Consider the following 18,807-nt stretch of genomic DNA (forward strand, 5'->3'; position numbering starts at 1 on the left):
ATGTTCAGAGCCCAGCTTTTAACAGTGGGTCCCTTCTGTGATTAACAGGCAAGCAGCATGATGAGAGGCACTGGAGAAAGAGGGCCAGCATTGAGGAGGGAGCTAAGAATTTAAATAGAGATCGACCGAGCATCTCCAAAACTGCACAGTCAGCTTCAATTGCTGGTTACTTGCCTGAAAAAGGTCTCCTCTCCACTGCTCCGCTTGTCTGCTGTATCACGTGTTGCTGGTGAAACCCAAATGAAAGCAAAACTGCCTCTCTGAAATGCATATGTGTTGCTCGGGAGAAGCGCTACGCTATGTCTGCTTTGGGATAAAGGCTGAAATTTAGGGGATTAAGCAGGAGCCTTGTGATTAACTAGTGGTAAGTTGCAACTGAAATTTGTGCTGGACCTTCAGTTCCTTCCGTGTTTCTGTTCCCTGGGTGGCTGCTACCTGGAGGTGACTTTTGCATCTTATTTTACAGCACTGATGATAGTTGGCTACAGCCTGAATTTCTTCAACTTCACAGTAGCTGCTTTTGGGATCAAGAGCTGTTCACTAGAAGAGCTCTTCATTTCCCCCTCCCTTTCTTATGCTGAGTTTCTAGAGGCATCAGAGCATGTTGGCTTTAACGGGAAGGAAACATCCTGTCATGAGATTGTCTGGGGCTCTAGACTGAAATGGAAAAAACCCACACACTTGGATTCCTTTTGAATGGTAACAAATGTGATCACTGCTGAGGTATTATATTTGCAGTGTACTGATAATGTTTGGTCAGTATTTTTAGGTGTCAGTATAACAGAGTGGTGAACCTGGCTTTTTTGGTCCCTTGTGGCTATTTTATGAAGGAAGACAGTAGATTCTCTAGCTGCTAAATACATAGATTTTTTTTTTTCTTGCAGACATCTGATGTTAATATTATTTCTCTTAGATACAGCATTGTTACTATGTGAGCATCTTCTAATTGCTACTGTGTTTACCTCCAACAAAAGTGAACTCGAGCTCCCTGATTTACAGCTGTGACAGTGCTTTCTAACCCATGATATTAAGAGCTCTGGAAAATCAGAGCACTCAACTAGTGCAGTGGCATAAATGATTATAAGTAATTGCATGGCATAGGAAGCCTATGGAAGACCAGGGAATTAAACCTGGGGTCTCTTGTGTTGCAGGCTAAGGCCTTAATAGCCTTAATAACTGGATTACCCCCTCACTAAAAGTTCTGGCCTCTAACCTTGAACAGGACGAGTGAGAATTTGCTTAGTCTTGAGTGGTACAAAGCTCTGAAACGAAAATCAAATCCTTCTGCCAGGAAGATGCAATTAGGTGTAGCTGCTTAGAGATGCTCTGCAAATGGATATATCTAGGTTTAGAAAGCACTTGATCCATTTGCCTTTATGAAGAGCTTCGCTGTAAACAAGGATAATAGGTTTTTAGGACCCATTTCACGGATGGTGTTACTTTGGTTTACTTTCGTTTACCATAAGTGTGCTTCATCAATTTCCCCCCATCAAAAACCACCCGATTTCTGAAGGTTGCATCCTGTTCATCTTTGCAGTTTCCAGATAATAACCAAAATATGTCCTTAGGACCTCATTTAGGTCACTGGGTGTTCCTGGTGTGTTTTTGAGCACTGGTACCAAGGAAAACAAAAACAACCTTAATGCCCTGGGACCTTGTTTAGAATTGAAAACAGAAATATTTGTGCTCTAGGAAAAGAAGTTTTTATCTATTTCCCTTTTTAATGTTTTTTTTGTCCTTGATATTTTCCCTCAAGAGCTGGGGAAAGAGTAGGGCAGAGCTAAATCAGTGTAAATCAGCAGGATTTTGCTGGAGTCAATACTCCCAGAGGGGGGAAGTAGAAAACCTCACTCGTGTACCCTGCCCCATCTGAGAGTGTCACTGAGGAATTTAGGTATTGATGGTTCAAGCCAGGTGGAGAGGACTCAACCTGAGGTCTCCACTGCTTGTGTGAGCAAGTCGAACTGGGCATGGATTTGCTTGTGGGAGTAAAAAAAAGTGCAGAAAAGGAAAATTGCTGGTGAATGGATTCAGACCACTTCAGCTCATTCTAAATGTAAGTTTTGCTTTGATTTTGATTCCCCCCAAAGAAGGTTTCTCCGTAGCCCTACCTGACAGCAGTCACAAGGAGTTTATGCCAGAGGAGCTATTGGGTTTGTGTCTGTAAAAGAAATTCTTTCAAATAGTCTTTGCCATCAGCTGACAGAGTAGTCACCGGTGTCTGATGACAAAGAGACTGTGAAAGAAAAACTTTGTGAGTGTGCAGAGAGCAGAGACTGCCACACCGTATCTTTTACGGTGAGAGTGCAGCTGGAGTTTTGCTTTGTTACAGCATGTCAGTGTTCTGAATTTGTAAATTGTCACTAGCAAAAAGTACTTGAGCAAAGAGGCTGGCTTTTCAGGCAGCCAGAGGCTTTGGGATTCAGCTGAGTGAACTGCAACATGAAATACAATCCTCTCATTTCCCATAAGCAGGGTGGTATTTTGGCAGCGTGTTTCACTCGCTTCACGTATGACTTCCTTGAATGCAATTCAATCACGCTGTCTTGCTAATAGTCAGGCTTAGCTGGAGGGGAGAATGAAGGGACACAGTGAAAATCGGGTCTCAAAAGTCGATGGCGTAATGGGAAGCAAATTCACAGGGAAAGCTGCAGGGATTTTCCTTTCCAAGTCTGGTTTCAGATGAGGAGAGAAGGGCTAAGCCTATTGAGTCGCTCCATGGACTGATGATCTGAAGTAGCAGCGGTTGACCCGAAGGCTTGGAGACTTGGATGAGCAATTGCAGCTTAGAAGTTTTCACTCTCAGAGCCAGGTAACAGCAGGGGCTAGAAAGCAGCATCTCCCCAGGGAAGTGTTAGCATTGCTCTGCCTTCTGCACCCTGGATTTCTGGACTCCTGTCACAGCTGAGTCTGCTAAAGCTGAGGGTTTCTCTTGGCATTTGTGTGCCAACCTCCAGTCTTAATGTGAGCTCTGAAACACTTCTTGCCTAGCTAAAATGCTCGTTCCAAAAGTGAGGCTTGGGCAGCCTTGCCTCTGGCTGTATATTTTGGGGACGCAAATGAGACTAAAGCCTGGTTTTGCCCCAGCTGGTTAAAACCATGCATTTTGAAGAAAACACTACTGGAGTTAAGAGACTGAGCAAAAATGGTTATGTCCCCCTCCAAGTGGTTTTCTCGTGAAAAATAAACATCAGGCAAGAAAAGGGGAAGGTGCAGAGGAAATTGGCTGTGGTTCTAACAGCCTGCACTCCTGCCCAGTGCAGGTGGAACAGCATGGGGGCATCCAAATGCTGGTGGATTAATGGGAAGAGTGAGAGGGATTGAAAGGTGAGGGAGCTCAGCTGAGAGCAAACATGTCCCGTATCTCGGAGAACAATGATGTCAGTAATATGGTGCCAAGGACACAAAAGAAAAAATTGAAGTTGATCTGTTTTTCTAGAGAACAATAGCTTGGAAGTGATGCTGACTCAAAAGGCAAATACTTGGGTTTAGTGCCCTCTCTGCCCCTTCATGTGACTGAGTTCATTTCCCCCTCCAGATACCCTGGCACTTTCTGCACTCCAAAGCACCACTAAGGTCTAACACACACACAACCACCCCCTCCCCAACCTCCTTTAGACTTTGGTCTTCAGACTTGCTTAAAATCCCCTTTGCTCTGCCACGTTAACATCAAGGGGCTGTTGTGTTTGTGAATTAGTGCTTCAAACTCAGCCACAGCAATAATGATGCTCTGTGGGTCAGCAGGAGCCAGGTCCTGCTCTGACGACCTGTGCTTTATGGACTCATTTTTGGCTGTAAGTGCACAAGGTGAGGGAGTTGGGATTTTCTTCCCGGCTTCTGCCAGCAGCCAGGAGGGAGCTTGCATGGCTCTTGGGAGCAGCGGGAGGGGGAATGGTTAAATGTGCCACGGTTTAAATCCAACCCCTTTGCCTCCAGACAGCCTTGAAGCCCGATCAAGAAGTCAAAAAAGCCCTGATCTAGAAAGGAAAAGCCTCTTTTTCTATTCCTGTGAGCCCATGTCACAGACTGAAACCCAGAAACTAAGGCTTTTCAGTTAGTTCCTTAGGTTTTTTGGCTTGCTTGTACAGCTAGCACACACAGCAGTATTCAATACCGAGGGCTCACCAGCAGCATTAACTTATCCCCCTTTGCTAGGAGGCAGCACACACAGGTTTTTCTGCAGAGAAGGAAAAGCGCTCAGGAATGTTGCAGTGCAGACAGTAACCAGCCACTTCATCTTCAGTGGGAGAGAGGTATGGGGGCCCTTCCGCAATAGCTCGGCCAATTTTCGTCTTGTTAATTAAAAAAGCCACTCAAAACTTTCTACAGAAGTTTGTCATTCCTTTGCTGCCCAGAAGAGTGAATATGAGGCCGCCGTAGGTCCCTCAGTCACTCGGGTAACCATCGGACACAAGAGACTTCCCCACAAGGTACTGTAATGAGAGATGTACTGCTCCACCAGCAATTGCTCTTGAGTTGGTGGGGGGAAGCTTGTGGATATTATTTCAAAATGTGGCCAAATTCTACCTTAAAACAAGAGGTAAAGTTAGAGGGCACCGATAGTGAATTGTAGAAATGCTTTGTGTATCCATAAGCAGACGTAGAAATAAATTAGGTAGCAGTTGGGAAAGTGTGTGTGTCTGTGTGTTAGGGTTTTCTTCTTCCCTAAATTTCCAGGTGATACTAGATGAGGAAAAACTAAATGTCTGCCTCTCCTTCCGGTGAAAACGAGCTCATCATTTTTCAGGAATTCTGTGTGATGCCTCCTAATGAGAGATAAATTTGATTATTATGTTTGTGTGTGTGTGTATGTGAGTTAAATCCAGCACTCCCTGGGGAGTATAGCGTTCAGTGGTTATTTCTTGTCATTTCAAAGAAATTCTGATGAATTTCTAATAGCCCATGTGGTCAGAGCACAGGGCAGTCCAGTCTGGCTGGGTGCAGGGTAACAGCCCCAGCAGAGCCCTTGGAGACTCAGGCTGTGCTGCATGCACTTACAATAACGGGCTCAGAAGAAAGAAGATTGGAGAGATACAGAAAATAAATTTCCCTAGGGTACTCCACCCAGGCCCAGCTGAAGGAGAGAAAATAAAATGAACACTGAGCTGTGCTGTGGGAGGAGTAAACTACCCATCCTAAGGGGATGCCACCATGATTGCCCAAACCCTCGGTCAGGACCCCTTTTGCGTGTGCTGTGGCTTATTTTCAGAAAGGCTTTCTGGACGGTGAGTGCTCTGTGCTGAACCAGACTGGCCCCACAGCTGTAAGCAACTTGAAAATGCCATTAATGAGGAGAGAAGGCAGAGGCCAGGGTTTTTGCGGCAGAAAGACTTAGAGGCAGATTTTTTTAATGTAATCAAAGTGAACAGTCTGCTGTGACAGAGGAGTGGAGGGGAAGGGGCTGGTTTGGGACTGCTGGCAAGGATGTCTAAGTTCAGGAGAGATGTGGATGGTCCAAGCTGCCTGCTCGCTGCCGCTGCTCACCCTGGACATCAGCACGGAGGGCGAGATCTTCTGAACTGTTTTTTGGTTAAGTTTATTCTTTTCATACTCTGCACTTGCTCAGGTTCCAGCACTCCTGGATACTGGGAGGTCAGAACTAGCTGCCATCAGCTCAGATACCGTGGTGGGTGTCTGCATCCTCCCTGCATGCTGCAGCAAGCAGCACATGACTCAGAATACCTGGGCTCTGCTTCGCTTGGCACATCCAAGTGCACTGCCTATCTGCTTCCTGCTGCCTTTGTGCCTCGCCTTTTCCCGCAGTCCTGGGCGGTCAGTTTGGCCACGGTGTGAGCTAGACCAAACCCCCCTGTTCGTGCTCCCCAGGCCTCTCCTGAACACTTACAAGGTGTGAAACGAGGCAGCCAGGTGCTGATGGTGCAAGGTTGCCTACGTTTCCTTTACGTCACGCTGCACAAGGCATATGTCCTTTGCACTTGCATCCTACAGATCCGGGCCAGGTTCTTTCTTTCCAACAGACAGAAAAAGACAGATAATCTGTTTCACGTGCAGTGCTGGAACAGCCAGAATGAACTTGTTTCTGAATGAACCAGATGCCGGGAGTATTTTTTTTAGACAAAGATTAAAAGGAAAAGGAACACCACAATGGTGGACCCACTGAAATCAAAGAGGGAGCTAGGTGAGCTCATTGCTTTATCCTCAGAGCTGAGGAGCCTGCTAACAAAGGCAGATATTAAAAGTGCCTTCAAATATGCCAATAAATTACTCTCCTTGGCATCTCTTCAGAGTTGGCAGGCTCCATAAATCCTCTTGCACAGTCTGATTAAACTTTGGCTGTCAGAGTCAGGCCAATATTTGAATCTCTCTGTGAAACTCCATGCTGGATCTGTGTAAACGTTTTTTTCTTTATTTTGTGTTTTAGAAATGCTTTCATCTTGCATTTCCTGGTTGGCTCCAGAGCCTCTGCAGCAAAAGCAGGACTCTGGGGCCTGTCGTTTCCCAACTGTGAAGGAGTTCTGCAGTTTTAAATGATGTCTCATCTATACCATTTTTTTCCATAAACACACACTGTGGCGAAGTGACACAGCTGTGGTCCACCACAGGTTGCCTTCTTACCTCTTTTGCCTGAGCGTGCATATCCACCTCTGTAACATGCTGTCTCTTACTCTTTGCCTCCTACTTCTCAAACAGCAAACAGCTTTCCCCAGTGATCTTAATCTCTTCTGTCGATCGATCACACCCCTTTCTGATGTGCTCCTCTTCCCCACAGTAATAGTCCCATGCTTCTGAATAATTCACTGTGAAAGGAAACTAAAGCTGTCTCTATATAGCTTGCCAAGGTCAAATTCATCCTGAAGTAGTCATTAGGTTTTTTACCTTTCCCTTTCCAATAGGCTGAAATTAGCTTCTTGTTTAAGTCCGTGGCGTGCAGGCTCAGATTTGCTTCATAACAAAAGCTTCTAACCCTGCCTATTGTAATGTCAGGTGTGACTCATCCTCCTCTTTCCTGCCAGGGATGGGAAAAAAAGTGAAGGAGCATTCATTGTGCCAACTTTGTCTTCCCCCTCCTCTTTTTCTGCTTGCTCCTAGTGCTCGGGAAGAAGCGATTCCCATGGCTGAGCCTAAGACTTGTGGCCTGGGCCCCCTTCTCAGCACTGCCACAGTTAAACAGTGCAATTATAGACCCTCAAAGGCATTTTGGTGAAGTCCATTAAAATCCAATCTCGGGGGAAGGCCCAAGGATTCCCTTGAGAACCTGGGACCGACCTGGAGATGGGAATGATTGCTGAATGATGGGACCAGGTCTTGCTGTGCAGCCGCCAGCGGAGGGGGCCAGCCCATCTAGCTGGGAGGTCTCAGCACCTCTATAGGGATAACAAATCTCCGACTGTCCGAGCTGTTCAGGGCTGTAAGTCTTACTCGTCCTTCCAGCTTTGAACTTTCTGACCTGCTGTGTCTTTTCAGGAGCTTTAAAATGAAGAGAATCGAAATATAACCAAGACCACAAAAAAAGCTCCTTTGAAGTATTTTCCTGAGATTTTTTTTTTTTTTCCCCCTTTCTTAATTGGCCTTTACAGGTTTGTCTGGGGCGCTTTAGTCTCCTTTGTACTTGACCCTACGTAAATAGGCCACCCAGGGTTGTGTAATAGATTCCCGGTTCCTCTTGACAAGACTATCAGAAAAGGATTAATTGTTTTCCCGTGCAACCCTAGGGAGATTTTACCACTGCTTAAAACAAGAGTGGGATCATGCCCCCAGTCTGTTAACAAGTGCGATGCTCATTCTCCCTCTATGTTTGTGTTACTCTGATTGATTGATATATTGATTTAGTAATTGACCTGCATATCCCTATGCTGTACCTGTAGTCCAGTTGGGGTAATTTAAAAACAGCAGCCGGAGTTTGATACTGTCTGAGCAGCCCATGCAGCTGGTGACCCACATGGGAACTGGGGTTGACTCATCAGTTCTGAAAACACAGATTTCTGGAATGACATCTTGACCAAAACATATGTTAAATATTCCATATATATAATGACTAAAGTTAATTTCTGTTTATTATTATTTATTACAGGAGTACCAAAGGCAGAAGCGTTGAAAATCACTAGCTATCGTCGGAAGCCAATATGCATTTGATACTTGTGGCCTTTTCATTCTGCATTAGCGTTGATGAGTTATTTGTTGATGGGTGGGGAGAGGCAGGGAAACAGGTAGATTTCAGCACAGCAAGGAAGTTTGTAGCTATTCAGACAACATTTAATTCCCAAATATTGCGCCAAGTTCTCTCCTGGTGATAGTCAGCAAAGTTACATCAGCTTACACCACCAGGAGATTTGGAGCCAGATGTGTCTATCCCACACGTGAGTTGCCCTGTCTACCTTGGTTTATTTTGCTAGTCTCTCTTGCTCAGTACTGTTTGCAACACAGTTAATCCTTCTTGTTCCCTCGAGCTTTGACTGGACAGCATCGAGCAGCGTTGCTACACTAGGGGAAAGCGAGATCAAATTTATCTGCTTAATATCCACTGCACTGACATTTTGTCCTTCTTGCCTGCGGCTGACGCATTAAACATGTGAGTGCTGTCATGCTTAGTGTTACAGTCTTCTGGCTTTTAGGAGCAGGGCTGAAGGCTGGTTTCTACCTCCCTTCCCATTCCTTTTTTATCTGGAAAAGGAAATAACTGAGATCTCTCTTCCTCCCCCACCTCCTTAAAATGCTCTCAGGGCAGTCTTGTACTTCTGAGCCCTGGCACTGCACTCACTGGACCTTCTCTGTACTGAAGGATTTCACCTGCTCAGAGTTTTCTATAGCCAGGACCCCAGCATGGGGGTAGAAACACCCTGTGCATGCATGGGTCATATTCTGGCTCAGCACCACGATGAATTGCGCTGGTACGAATCAGGGCTTTTAGCCATCAATCCTGCTGTGTGTAGGGTAGGAAGTCAAAATGCCACATGGCCTCTAATGGCAGCAGTTGAAGCAAATCCACAGTGTAAAATAGAGGTAGCACTCAAGAGAGCCGTGATGACTCCAAGTCCCATTCTCAGCATCACAATCCTCACTGAAGGTCAGTAGGACTTGCGCTCCCAAGTGCCTGGCTCGCACCCACAGCCGAATTGCTGCAGTTTAAGTTACCAGGCACCAGCTGACCTGCCGTAAGTACAAGGACTTCCATGGGAGAGCTCTCCGACCACCCTGCTCCCAGGGCCGTGGAGCTTCAGCTGACACCACTTAGTGAAAGCTGTGCTGACTGCCTCGCTCCCCGTAACCCACTTGCGTGGCTGAGCCCTGGTTTGCTTTTGTATGAGGAAGCGAGATGCACTTGCGAGCATCGCCCCAGCAGGACTGTGATAGAGGGTGATAGGAGCCTTGCCCAAGAGAGCAAAAGATAAGACTGGCTCAGAAGAACGCTTTTTATTTTAAAAAAGAAAGAAAGGGAAAAAAAAGTCTCTCTGCTATGCTAACGCATCCTGGCTTCCAATCATTAAAAATAATACAGACAAAACACATGGAGCCATAGAGCCATCTTTCTTCTCCTTTTTTAGGGGTGGATGAAGGCTAATGAAACTTCAGACTGTGGGTTTGTTTGCCTTACATAATAGGCAGCCAAATTGTTTTCAGCAACTGCAGCATTCAGTCGAGAGATTCATGGAGGGAAGCCTTAATTAGAGTAATTGCTCTATTTATATAACGATTCCCTTTTGTCTGAGATCAAATAGATCTTTGAGAAATCTTATTTCCTTTCGAGTTAATTTCTGCCCTGTTAGTTTAGCTCATGAATCTTAATGAAGATGAGCGTGTTGGGTATCTCCTGATCTCCCCGCTCTCCCTCGTTACTAGAGGGGAGACTGTGGGACGTTAATCTCCTGTGCTGCTGCTGCTTTTCACTTTGGTAGCAACATGGGAGAAACACCAACAGGCGGGAAATGTTAATATCATGAACAGGGAAATCTTTCTTTCCTTTAATGGAAGGGCTTGGGGTTGACTATTGCATTTGCACAGTCCTGAATAGGGGCCCATTGAGGCACGTGGAAGCTGTGTTGGAGAGGAGGTGGGACTGAGGGTCTGCCATCATATTTGCAAGGGGCTGCCCTTGAGCTCCTGGCAAAATAAAATGATAAATTTCTCTGGGCCTCTGTTTCCTGCCTGTAAGATGGGGGAGAGCCTCCATCTCTGTCATGCGCTTGCATTTGAAAGATGAGCTGCTCAGGGACATGGGCTTTCTCTCACAAGGTAAATGCGCCCTGCCCAGGGCAACAGAGTCCTGTTGGGAGCTGGTGCGTCTAAGACTTTCTTTAATACAAGAAATATCGATTTCTTCCTCGTCCTGATGGCTGTCAGTGTGAAGGGAATGGCTGAGCAGAAAGTTGTATTCCCCTTCCTGAAGTGCATTACCCTGTGAAGGGGTCTGGACTTGTTAGTGTATTCCTAGAAGGTGACACAATCTCATGTAATCTAGTGACTGTGATATTACTCATTAAATCAATTATGCTGATGCAAATAGCACATACATGACTTACGTAAAAACCTATCAGGGATTCCAGTATTGAGAAAGGGAACTTGTAAATTCAAGGAAATTAATGCTTGGAAACATCTGTTTTGCGCAAACATCCATTCACTGACTTCCAGGCTGTTAGACTGATTTGCAAACTCAGCCTCTTGAGACAGAGGTTGCAATGCTGCATGTGAGCAGCACCAGAGAAGTCCACTACAGCCTTGCTCAGCAGACTGGGAAACCTGGAGCTCTTCCCAGCATGGTTTGAGCCACGTAGTGAGTGAAGGGGAGGACCAGCACGGGTCCCCTGCTCTCCTTCACCTGCTCATGGGCTGAGCTCCCAGGGCTGACGCAGATTTTTCCTAATGGTTGGCACTGCTATGTCTGCATTTTTTCCTTGTAACTTCACGGGCCCTCCATGGACTAATCTTCAGCTTTTCGTTTCTTGTCATGGCTTGCTGCATTTTCTTTCAGTAAATGTTTTCAAATGATCTTGTGAAGTCATGTTTTTGGCTCATTCCAGCTGCTGGTTTTGGCTGCGATGCTGGTGAGAGGGTTAGCTGAGGTCACCGAGAGCCTTGCTCGGGTTTGCTGCTCAGCAAACTGGTGTAGCCCAAAGGGACCCAGTCTGAGGGTGCTCCAAAGGGGCTCTTACACCAGGAATGGGATAATTCCCCATGGTTGGTTGTGATCACAGAGTGAGGGCTTGACAGCCTGGTTCAGGTTTAAGATCAATAGTCTTGCTATTGGTTTTGCTGGGAGACAAATTCCCATGGATGCCAGGAACAGCCAACGCTTTGTAAGGCATTTTCCAGCTGTTTCTGAATGCAGCCGAAGGCATCAGGTGAAAGATTAGCTGCACTTCCACAAACCTTTCCCCTGCGCAGCCTGCGTGTGTGCAGAGGGCAGTGCCTGCGTGCTCTGGGCACGCAGCCTTGCCCCTCCTGATGCTGTTTGGTTCAGAAGTGCTACTTACATGGTCAGAGACATGGGTGTGGGCTCCAGCTGCTTATTTCAGAGATGAAGGCCGGACTTCTTATGAAATTCCTTAGAAATCTCAGGTTCTTTGTTTGCTTTGCGAGAAGAGCCAACAGATAGCAGAGGCAGCATGAGACTGGCTGTCAGATGCTACCCTATTGCAGCAGGGAAATACCAGTACTGCCTAAGGCAGAGAGAGAGAAAGGGAAAGATTCATGGGCTGTTGAGCCTTTGAGAGGTCATTATAGTCTTCTGTTTTTTCCTGACATACTGGAAAGCACAAAGTAAAACTTCATTTGCTTCTTTGTCAGTGCATTACTTTCTGGTGAGTTCAAATAGTGTTTGAGAGGGGTTAGTTATTCATTTTAGTGGAAACCGGCTTCAAAATTTTCATCCTTTAATTTTATATACCTCTTACAGTAAGGCTGGTAACTCTGTTCTGGTGCAAAGCATCAGTACTGTCTCTGCTGGAGTCACGGTTCGCATACCTGCTTTTCAGCCCAATTGTCAGATAAAGACTGGAGATCCTCCTCAGAGTAGACACCCCACCTTCACCAGGCCATGACGGACCAGTCGTTTCCAAAATTCACTAGGAGATTTTATGTAAGGGAAGAACAGTAATGGCCAATCTCTCATTTTCTGTCACAGACCCCAGGTGTGGAGGTATGTGTACATCCACAGGCTGAGTAACCTGCAGGGATGCTGCGGCTGCCCAGAATACAGGAACGTATTTCATGTACGGCGTGATGATGTTTAAAGAAAACATTTTCAGTGCCGGTTCCCATGCACAGATGCAATTGAGAGGTCTCAGCACAGCGTACAATACATTTATCGGGGTTGTAAGTTAATAACAGACTGACTGTCCTTTGAAATGATATCCCACCCTTTTGTTGGAGCAGATCAGTATGAGTTTGACTGCCATGAAAGGGAGGCCTCTTCACGCTGCGTTGATATTCTTTTTAGAGTGCATGACTTACATTCACTTTCAAGGACCTGCTAGCCTGTGTTAGGGGGTTGCAGTATCTGGGAAACAAGCTTAGAGAAACCTGTCCAGAGTGGTTTTGCTGGTGGATCACTCCAGCCATTGGTACGCTTGTGCTTCAAAGCACTGTTTTTACAGAGCAAGAGGCAGCAGCACTGAGCTCATGCCTGACAGCTGGGGAAGGTGCTGTTTGATCCGGTGTCTCATAGGTCAGCTCACTCCTGTCAGAGGCAAGGATTAATTCAGAGGGGTTTTGTGGCAGCCCGGCATTGCTCTCAGAAGCCAGACAGGGGGACATGTTCCAGCAGTGGGTGAATTTGAAGCCTTCGCTCTCCTCCTGCCTCCTCTGAGCACCCAACATGGGGCTTAGAGTTACCCAACTGAAGTTTCTCAATCCGCGGGTGCAATGCACAAATCGGAGCTGGTCGGTCAAATTTGAACAGTCATTTTGTTTTGAATGTTATGTTTTGGTTTTTCAGAGCTCAAAACAGCCCACCTCAAGGGATGGCCCTTGGCTAATCCTCATTGTCCTAACAAAAAGGGTGTTTTAAGCAGCCAGGAATGCATTTACATTGGCTCTCGGCTTGTTGCATTGGATGCCTTTGCTTGGTGCAATTTTGGCATCATGTGGAATAAAGCAAGCAAACAGGAATGTAAACACACTTTTATATCCCAGGGCTCTGAACTGGTCTGGGAATGGGCGGTCCAGTGTAGGTTTTGGTCTTATATGGTTGAGCATGAATGGGAACCCAACCAAAGCATGTTACCAGCCCTTTTCAGACATTATCTGCTTTCATGATTTTTTTTCCCCTTCCAGATTTAGCAGAAGCTTCCTGGTGTAATGGAGGCGGTGGTAGGTCAAGAGCCAGGAAACATGGGACTTATTCCCAGCTCTCCTTCTCTCTTCTTTGTCTTGCCTTTTTGGACTGTTTTGGTCTATACCACTTCCAGCACCAGCGAGCTCTGATCTTGTTTGAGCTTTCTAGGTGTTCCAGCAATGCAAATAAGAGCTAGTGAGGTGCAGATATCCATCTGTGGGGACAAAGAAGCTGGGCAGGGAATTTATAGAGAAAGATGGGGCTGCCAGGAGGTTTCTGGCCTGTTTTGCAAACCAAAGAAGTTTAGTTTAAGACTTGCAAAGGCTTGTCTGAACCAGGTCTCTGAGAGCTTTTGGCTTGACCCATTTCTGGTTTGGAAACCAAGCTGTTGTCTGGAGATCAGTATCCCACAGAAATTTTGGGGCAGAGTCTCTTGGGAAACAAATAGTGCTTGGGTTCTACTGGTAGAAAGGGAGAAAAACAGGTTGAAAGGGTTGGGGAGAAGGAGAAGTTGTGCATATCCTTGGGCCTGACCATGGAAATGCTGCATAACCAAAGGCTGAAGAATCCAGAGAGAGCATGGGAAGACCCCAGCTGCAGAGAGCCGCGTTGGCTTTGCTCCTGTCCTGGTGGCTGCTCTTATAAATCTGCGTGCACTCAGCAGCATTTTCCACTGATGTTTTGGGGTGGGATGGTGGAAAACAGTTCTGCAGTAGGGAATCCCGTGGCAGCACACGTCCTTGAAGGGCTCAGGAGGTCAGGCTGGAGCTGAGGTTCTTGTGCTCATGTCAGTGGAGTCTGGGGTCCTGCAAGGTCTCAGCTGCAGATGTCCCATCTACTTTGGCTCTGAAGCCCCCTCAGGATGGGGTATTGGGGAGACTTCTAAAATAAATCTGGTGGTCGTCTTTCTTCTCCCCATCTTCTCTCTAGGTAGGGAATGACTAGATATTTTATCTGCTCATCCTAGGAGAATTTGTACCTTCTGAAAAGCTCCTACAGTCAGAATGAAGTTGGTCTCTCACTGCACCTCCCCTTCCTTTCATTCCCCCATTGCCGAGATGCAGCAGACTTGGTCATTCCCGAAACAGTGACTGATTGTCTGGTTTGGCTGGTTCAGCTGTTTGCTAAACATAATGCTCTTTCATCTTCTAGGAAATCGTCTGGACACCTCCACCAGAGTGGAGCTTGCTTTATGCTGCTGTTTCAATAGGCAAATAAAAGCTGCTATTTTCCCAGTTTAAACATAACCTGATTTCTCTAATGAATTAGAAATACTTGACGGGAGGGAGAAGATTAGTTTTCACTGAATTTTTAAGAACTATAATCCTAAATTAACAAGCCAACTAGATCTTTTCCTGCCTGGGGAAACGATTCCCCTCCTCCCCCAATATTTCCCTTCCCCTTAAGAACTATCTGCAGCACTCACACTTCATCATTCTTGTCGGGACCTAAAGGGCACCCGCCAGGGCCATCACACGCTGTGTGCATGATGTACGGCTTTTCTCATCGCTCCCTGGCAAATCAGGGCACTTTGGCTGAGGTTTGGGATTTCTTTCCACTGGTAGCAGAGTAAAAATGTTACAAAAAGAAATCCTCTTTTAGAGTCACCATCGAGAGAGAAGATGGTCACCTATCTGCTCTCATCTGCTCAGGGTTTGGGGCAGCTCTAAAAACCAGCACCCTGCTCATTTTCCTCTGTTTCCTGAGATGACAGGAAGGAAAGCGTAGGCTTCTGGCTGTGCTTCAGCAGGCTGAGGTTTAGGAAAAAGACACAGCTCAGGACTGACTCCAGTCCAAAGCCTGGCTGGCTGGTGAGCAGCATTTGCGAGCGAGCTTGTTCTCCTGAGAAGTTAATACAGAAATAAATAGCCACCAAAACCACTGTGCAACATTTGTAATGTTGCAAATGATACAATTCAACTTTCTTTTCTTATTGTGGTAACCAAGGATTTGACCAAAAGAAAAGGGACCAAGAAGAAATACACCCCGACTTCTTCTTCTAGAGAATGAGTCAGGTTCCTTCCATGCGGTTCCAGTACAATGAAATTGAGAAGTCTGGCCAGCAACTGGGTTCAACAGGAAAGCTGAGGACAAGCTTTTGTGCGACTGCTAATAGGTCCCTCTCCCGTGGCTCGGCCGGATGGGAGGAAGCAAACAGTCCTTTTTGTTTTGCAGTTCATGACGAAAAACCCCAACATGCGGCTGGGCAGCACTGGGCTGGGCGGCGAGAGCGCGATTCTGCGGCACCCCTACTTCAAAGATCTGGACTGGGACCTGCTGAACCAGCGTCAGATGGAGCCACCGTTCAGGCCGCGAATTGTATGTGGGAAGGATGGTGCGGGGGGGTGGGGATCCCTGTTTTTTTTTCTCTTCTGGGCTCTATAAGCAGGTTTATTCCCATGAGACAGGAAAAGAGGTGGAGGAAGGGCAACCTTGACACAAAAGCCCTGGCCCAGGAGCCGGGAGGTGAGGTCTCTGGTCTTGGCTTGGCTGCTGGTTGGCCACCTGATGTTGTACAGGTCGCTTCCCCCCTCCATGCCAGATTTTCAAAGACAGCTCAGCTGAAAGATGCAGGTTTGTAAAATCAGCTGCAGCAGATTAGGCACCTAACTACACTTTGTCTTGCCCCAAATATAAAACAGGGTGAGTAATCCTCATCCTGCCCGCTCCACCTACCCACTCACAACTGGGCTGTCTCTCTCTTGTCTCTCTCTGTCTGTACAGCACCCAGCACAGTGTTCCCTGTTCAGGCCACTGGCAGCCGAGTGGTTCAAATGGCAGACAGGCTGCAGAGGACACGGTGCTGCGCCTTTGCCCAGTGGTGCCACACAGCCCTAAGGATGCTCTGTGATACAAGAGTGCTGCTCTCCATGGAGAGCCTTTCCAAGGTTGTGTCTGTGACTTGCCTTTGAAACTGTTGCCTGGAGTTGCTTTGTCCCATGCTGTGGTCACTCTGCAAGCTCTTAGTGGCAATGGTCAACCCAGTCCTGCTCCATGAAGATCACTGGGTGCGGGATCAGGCACTCAGGGGAGCTGTGGCAGCTCATGATTAGGCTCTTGAGTAGTTTCTTGACCTGAATCAAAGTCTAAGGGAGCCTACTCAGTCTGCCATGAGCTGGACAGGATCTGGGAACATTAGACTTCAATGTCATTAAAACATCGTGTTCTGGATGCAGGAAAAACACACGCCTTGTCAAAATATGCCACAAACCCAGTTTGTGTGTGTACGTTGTAAACAGTCCCACTTTGTGGTGCACAGCAAGGAATCCAGCACCTGGAGGCAAGTCATTTGTCTTCCCACGGCCGGGTAATTCATTATTGTGCAAGTTTAATGGCTCGCACATAGAGGAGTGTACCCCCCCCCCAGCTGAGACGCTCTGCAGATAAGGAGGGACTGTGTGGAGTCAGCTAATTGGAAACACGGCTGATAACAGCTTCAAATGGCTGGGTCTGTGCTGCCACTTGAGGAAACGAACTGATTTGTGTGCCCTGCCCTGCCCTGCCCTGCCATGTCCGGGCAGGCAACCCGTCAGAGGTGGAGTCAGTTAAATCAGAGAGGGGTTTCCCTGTCAGAAGCCTGCAGAGGCTCTAGGAGGTTTTGTGCTGTAAGAGGCTCTGTGGGGCACTCAGCTGCTCCCAGTGCAACCACAGAAAAAACTTTCAGTAAGCTCAGGTGGGGTTATGGAAGTGGTGGTTCATTGCACTCAAGACCAGAATAAAGATGTAGAGCGAGTATCAAGCAGATGATATGTATTTTTGACATCTCTTTCCTTTGTCTTTTCCATTTGACAGAAATCCAAAGATGACGTGAGCAACTTTGATCCAGATTTTATAAAAGAGGAGCCCATCCTGACTCCCATTGAAGAAGGAATTCTTCCGATGATAAACCAAGATGAATTTAGAAACTTTTCCTTCACAAGCCCAGAACTGCAGCAATAGCTGTGGCTCTGGGGAAGGGCTGCTGAGAGGACTGGGGGGAAACGAAATGAAAACCAAGTTTACCAGAAATTTCATTCTCAAGGAGTAACAGTGCACTGACTTTATGCGATACAGCAGCACCACTGTCAACTTTACCTTAATGTGAAATTGAAACCTTCCTGTGTTTGTAGGGTTTATGCAGCTCTTGGATCAAATATTGACAGGGGTGGAACAAACGTGATATTGTAAATAGCTGATGCAGACAGAGAATTGAATGCTGAGCTAGTTGGCTCAGCCTGAATGCCACCGCTTGCAGTGGATTCGAGGAGTCGGCGTGAGCATGAAACAAGTGTCTTGCAGCTCTGAGCCAAACAGCCTTGTTACAATTCTGATTGTTTGCAAGACTATTTTGAGGAGTCCCAGCACTGTCCGGCATTTTGGAGCCATGATCCAGCATCCCATGGCCTGACTGAACCAGATGTTCCTACTGACTTTACCTGTTCCTGCAGTATTTATTTCTTTCCAAAGGACAAATGACTCTCTTTGCCATTGTTTGGGTTTCCGTGTGAAATATTTCATTGTGCTGACTAGCAGAAGGAAAAAACCAAATGCCCTGTGCCCCACACAGATTCTTCCAAATCAAAGGGAAGTCATGTGCTCGTAGTGTTTTACTGTTTGTGCCATATGAAAAGTTTTAGTGTTTGCATTCTGTGAAATGCCTTTTTACATCATGCATCTTCAATGCTCCTTTCTTTGCCTCCTAGCTGTTTTCAAACATAATGTAACTTGTAAAACCTTACTGTTTATTTAGGCCCATTCTATTTAATTATGCTATACAGAGCCCCTTTTGTGGGTTTAGTGCCTCATTAAAATTTTGATCCAAAGTGGTAGCACTTAAATTATTTGTAGCATTATTGTGATGGCAGCCGCAGAGCTGGCAAACTGCATGAAAGCAGAGTCATCGACCAACAGGTAACACAAAAGGATAACTTTCTCTCATGAGAACGATAAACCTTATCTAAGAAACTGGGTGACTTGGTTTGGTTTGGATTTAAGGGCTTACTACTCACAGGGCACTTCTTATCAGTTGCAGCCTCAAGCCTCTACTACAGGCAGACTGAGACAATTTTTCAGTGCAGTTTGTAGAAACCAGACAGTCTAGGAGATGGTTCTGTGCTTTCCCTGCTCTTCTGGAAGTTGGATGATTTTTCTGTAGCTCCTTGGCACATCTTTGCACTCCTTGCTGGGCTTGAAGCTGTATGTCAGGATTACAGCCGCTTCCTTGGGCAGATATGAACTACTGGAGAAGGTTTTCTAACCTCTTGCAAAACTGATCATGTTTGTGTAGGGCTGGTCATATGCTTTAACTTGAGAGAAGGGTAGGTGCAGCAGAGAGGGACACTTCTGCACAGACTTTGCACCGCTGCAACTGTGGAGATGACGTAGGGGAGCAGAAGCCTTTGTCAAGGAAATTACATGGGTACAACCCCCGTTACAGCACAGACCCACCAGTATGTACGTGCTCACCTGCTGTGAGACCAAGTTAGAAATAAAGAAGTCAAAGCTGAGCTCTACATACAAGTGTTCCCCCTTCCCACCCAAGCCCTCTCTACTTAACTGAGTCTCTTTTACTTCTACCCCTGAACCACCTGCTGAAC

The 18,807-nt window shown here is 46.5% G+C and overlaps 1 protein-coding gene across 1 annotated transcript in view; it reads left to right on the plus strand.

Annotated features, from left to right (window-relative positions):
• The window catches only part of PRKCH (protein kinase C eta), a 119,295-nt gene extending 102,125 nt beyond the window's left edge, over nucleotides 1-17,170 (plus strand). The window contains exons 13-14 of the mRNA XM_075711817.1: nucleotides 15,407-15,550; nucleotides 17,024-17,170. Of these exons, the coding sequence (XP_075567932.1) occupies nucleotides 15,407-15,550; nucleotides 17,024-17,170 (291 nt within the window). The remainder of the gene's footprint in view (nucleotides 1-15,406; nucleotides 15,551-17,023) is intronic.
• The last annotated feature ends 1,637 nt before the right edge of the window (nucleotides 17,171-18,807 follow it).

The sequence above is a fragment of the Pelecanus crispus genome, chromosome 6, assembly GCF_030463565.1.
Source record: "Pelecanus crispus isolate bPelCri1 chromosome 6, bPelCri1.pri, whole genome shotgun sequence".
NCBI lineage: Eukaryota > Metazoa > Chordata > Aves > Pelecaniformes > Pelecanidae > Pelecanus > Pelecanus crispus.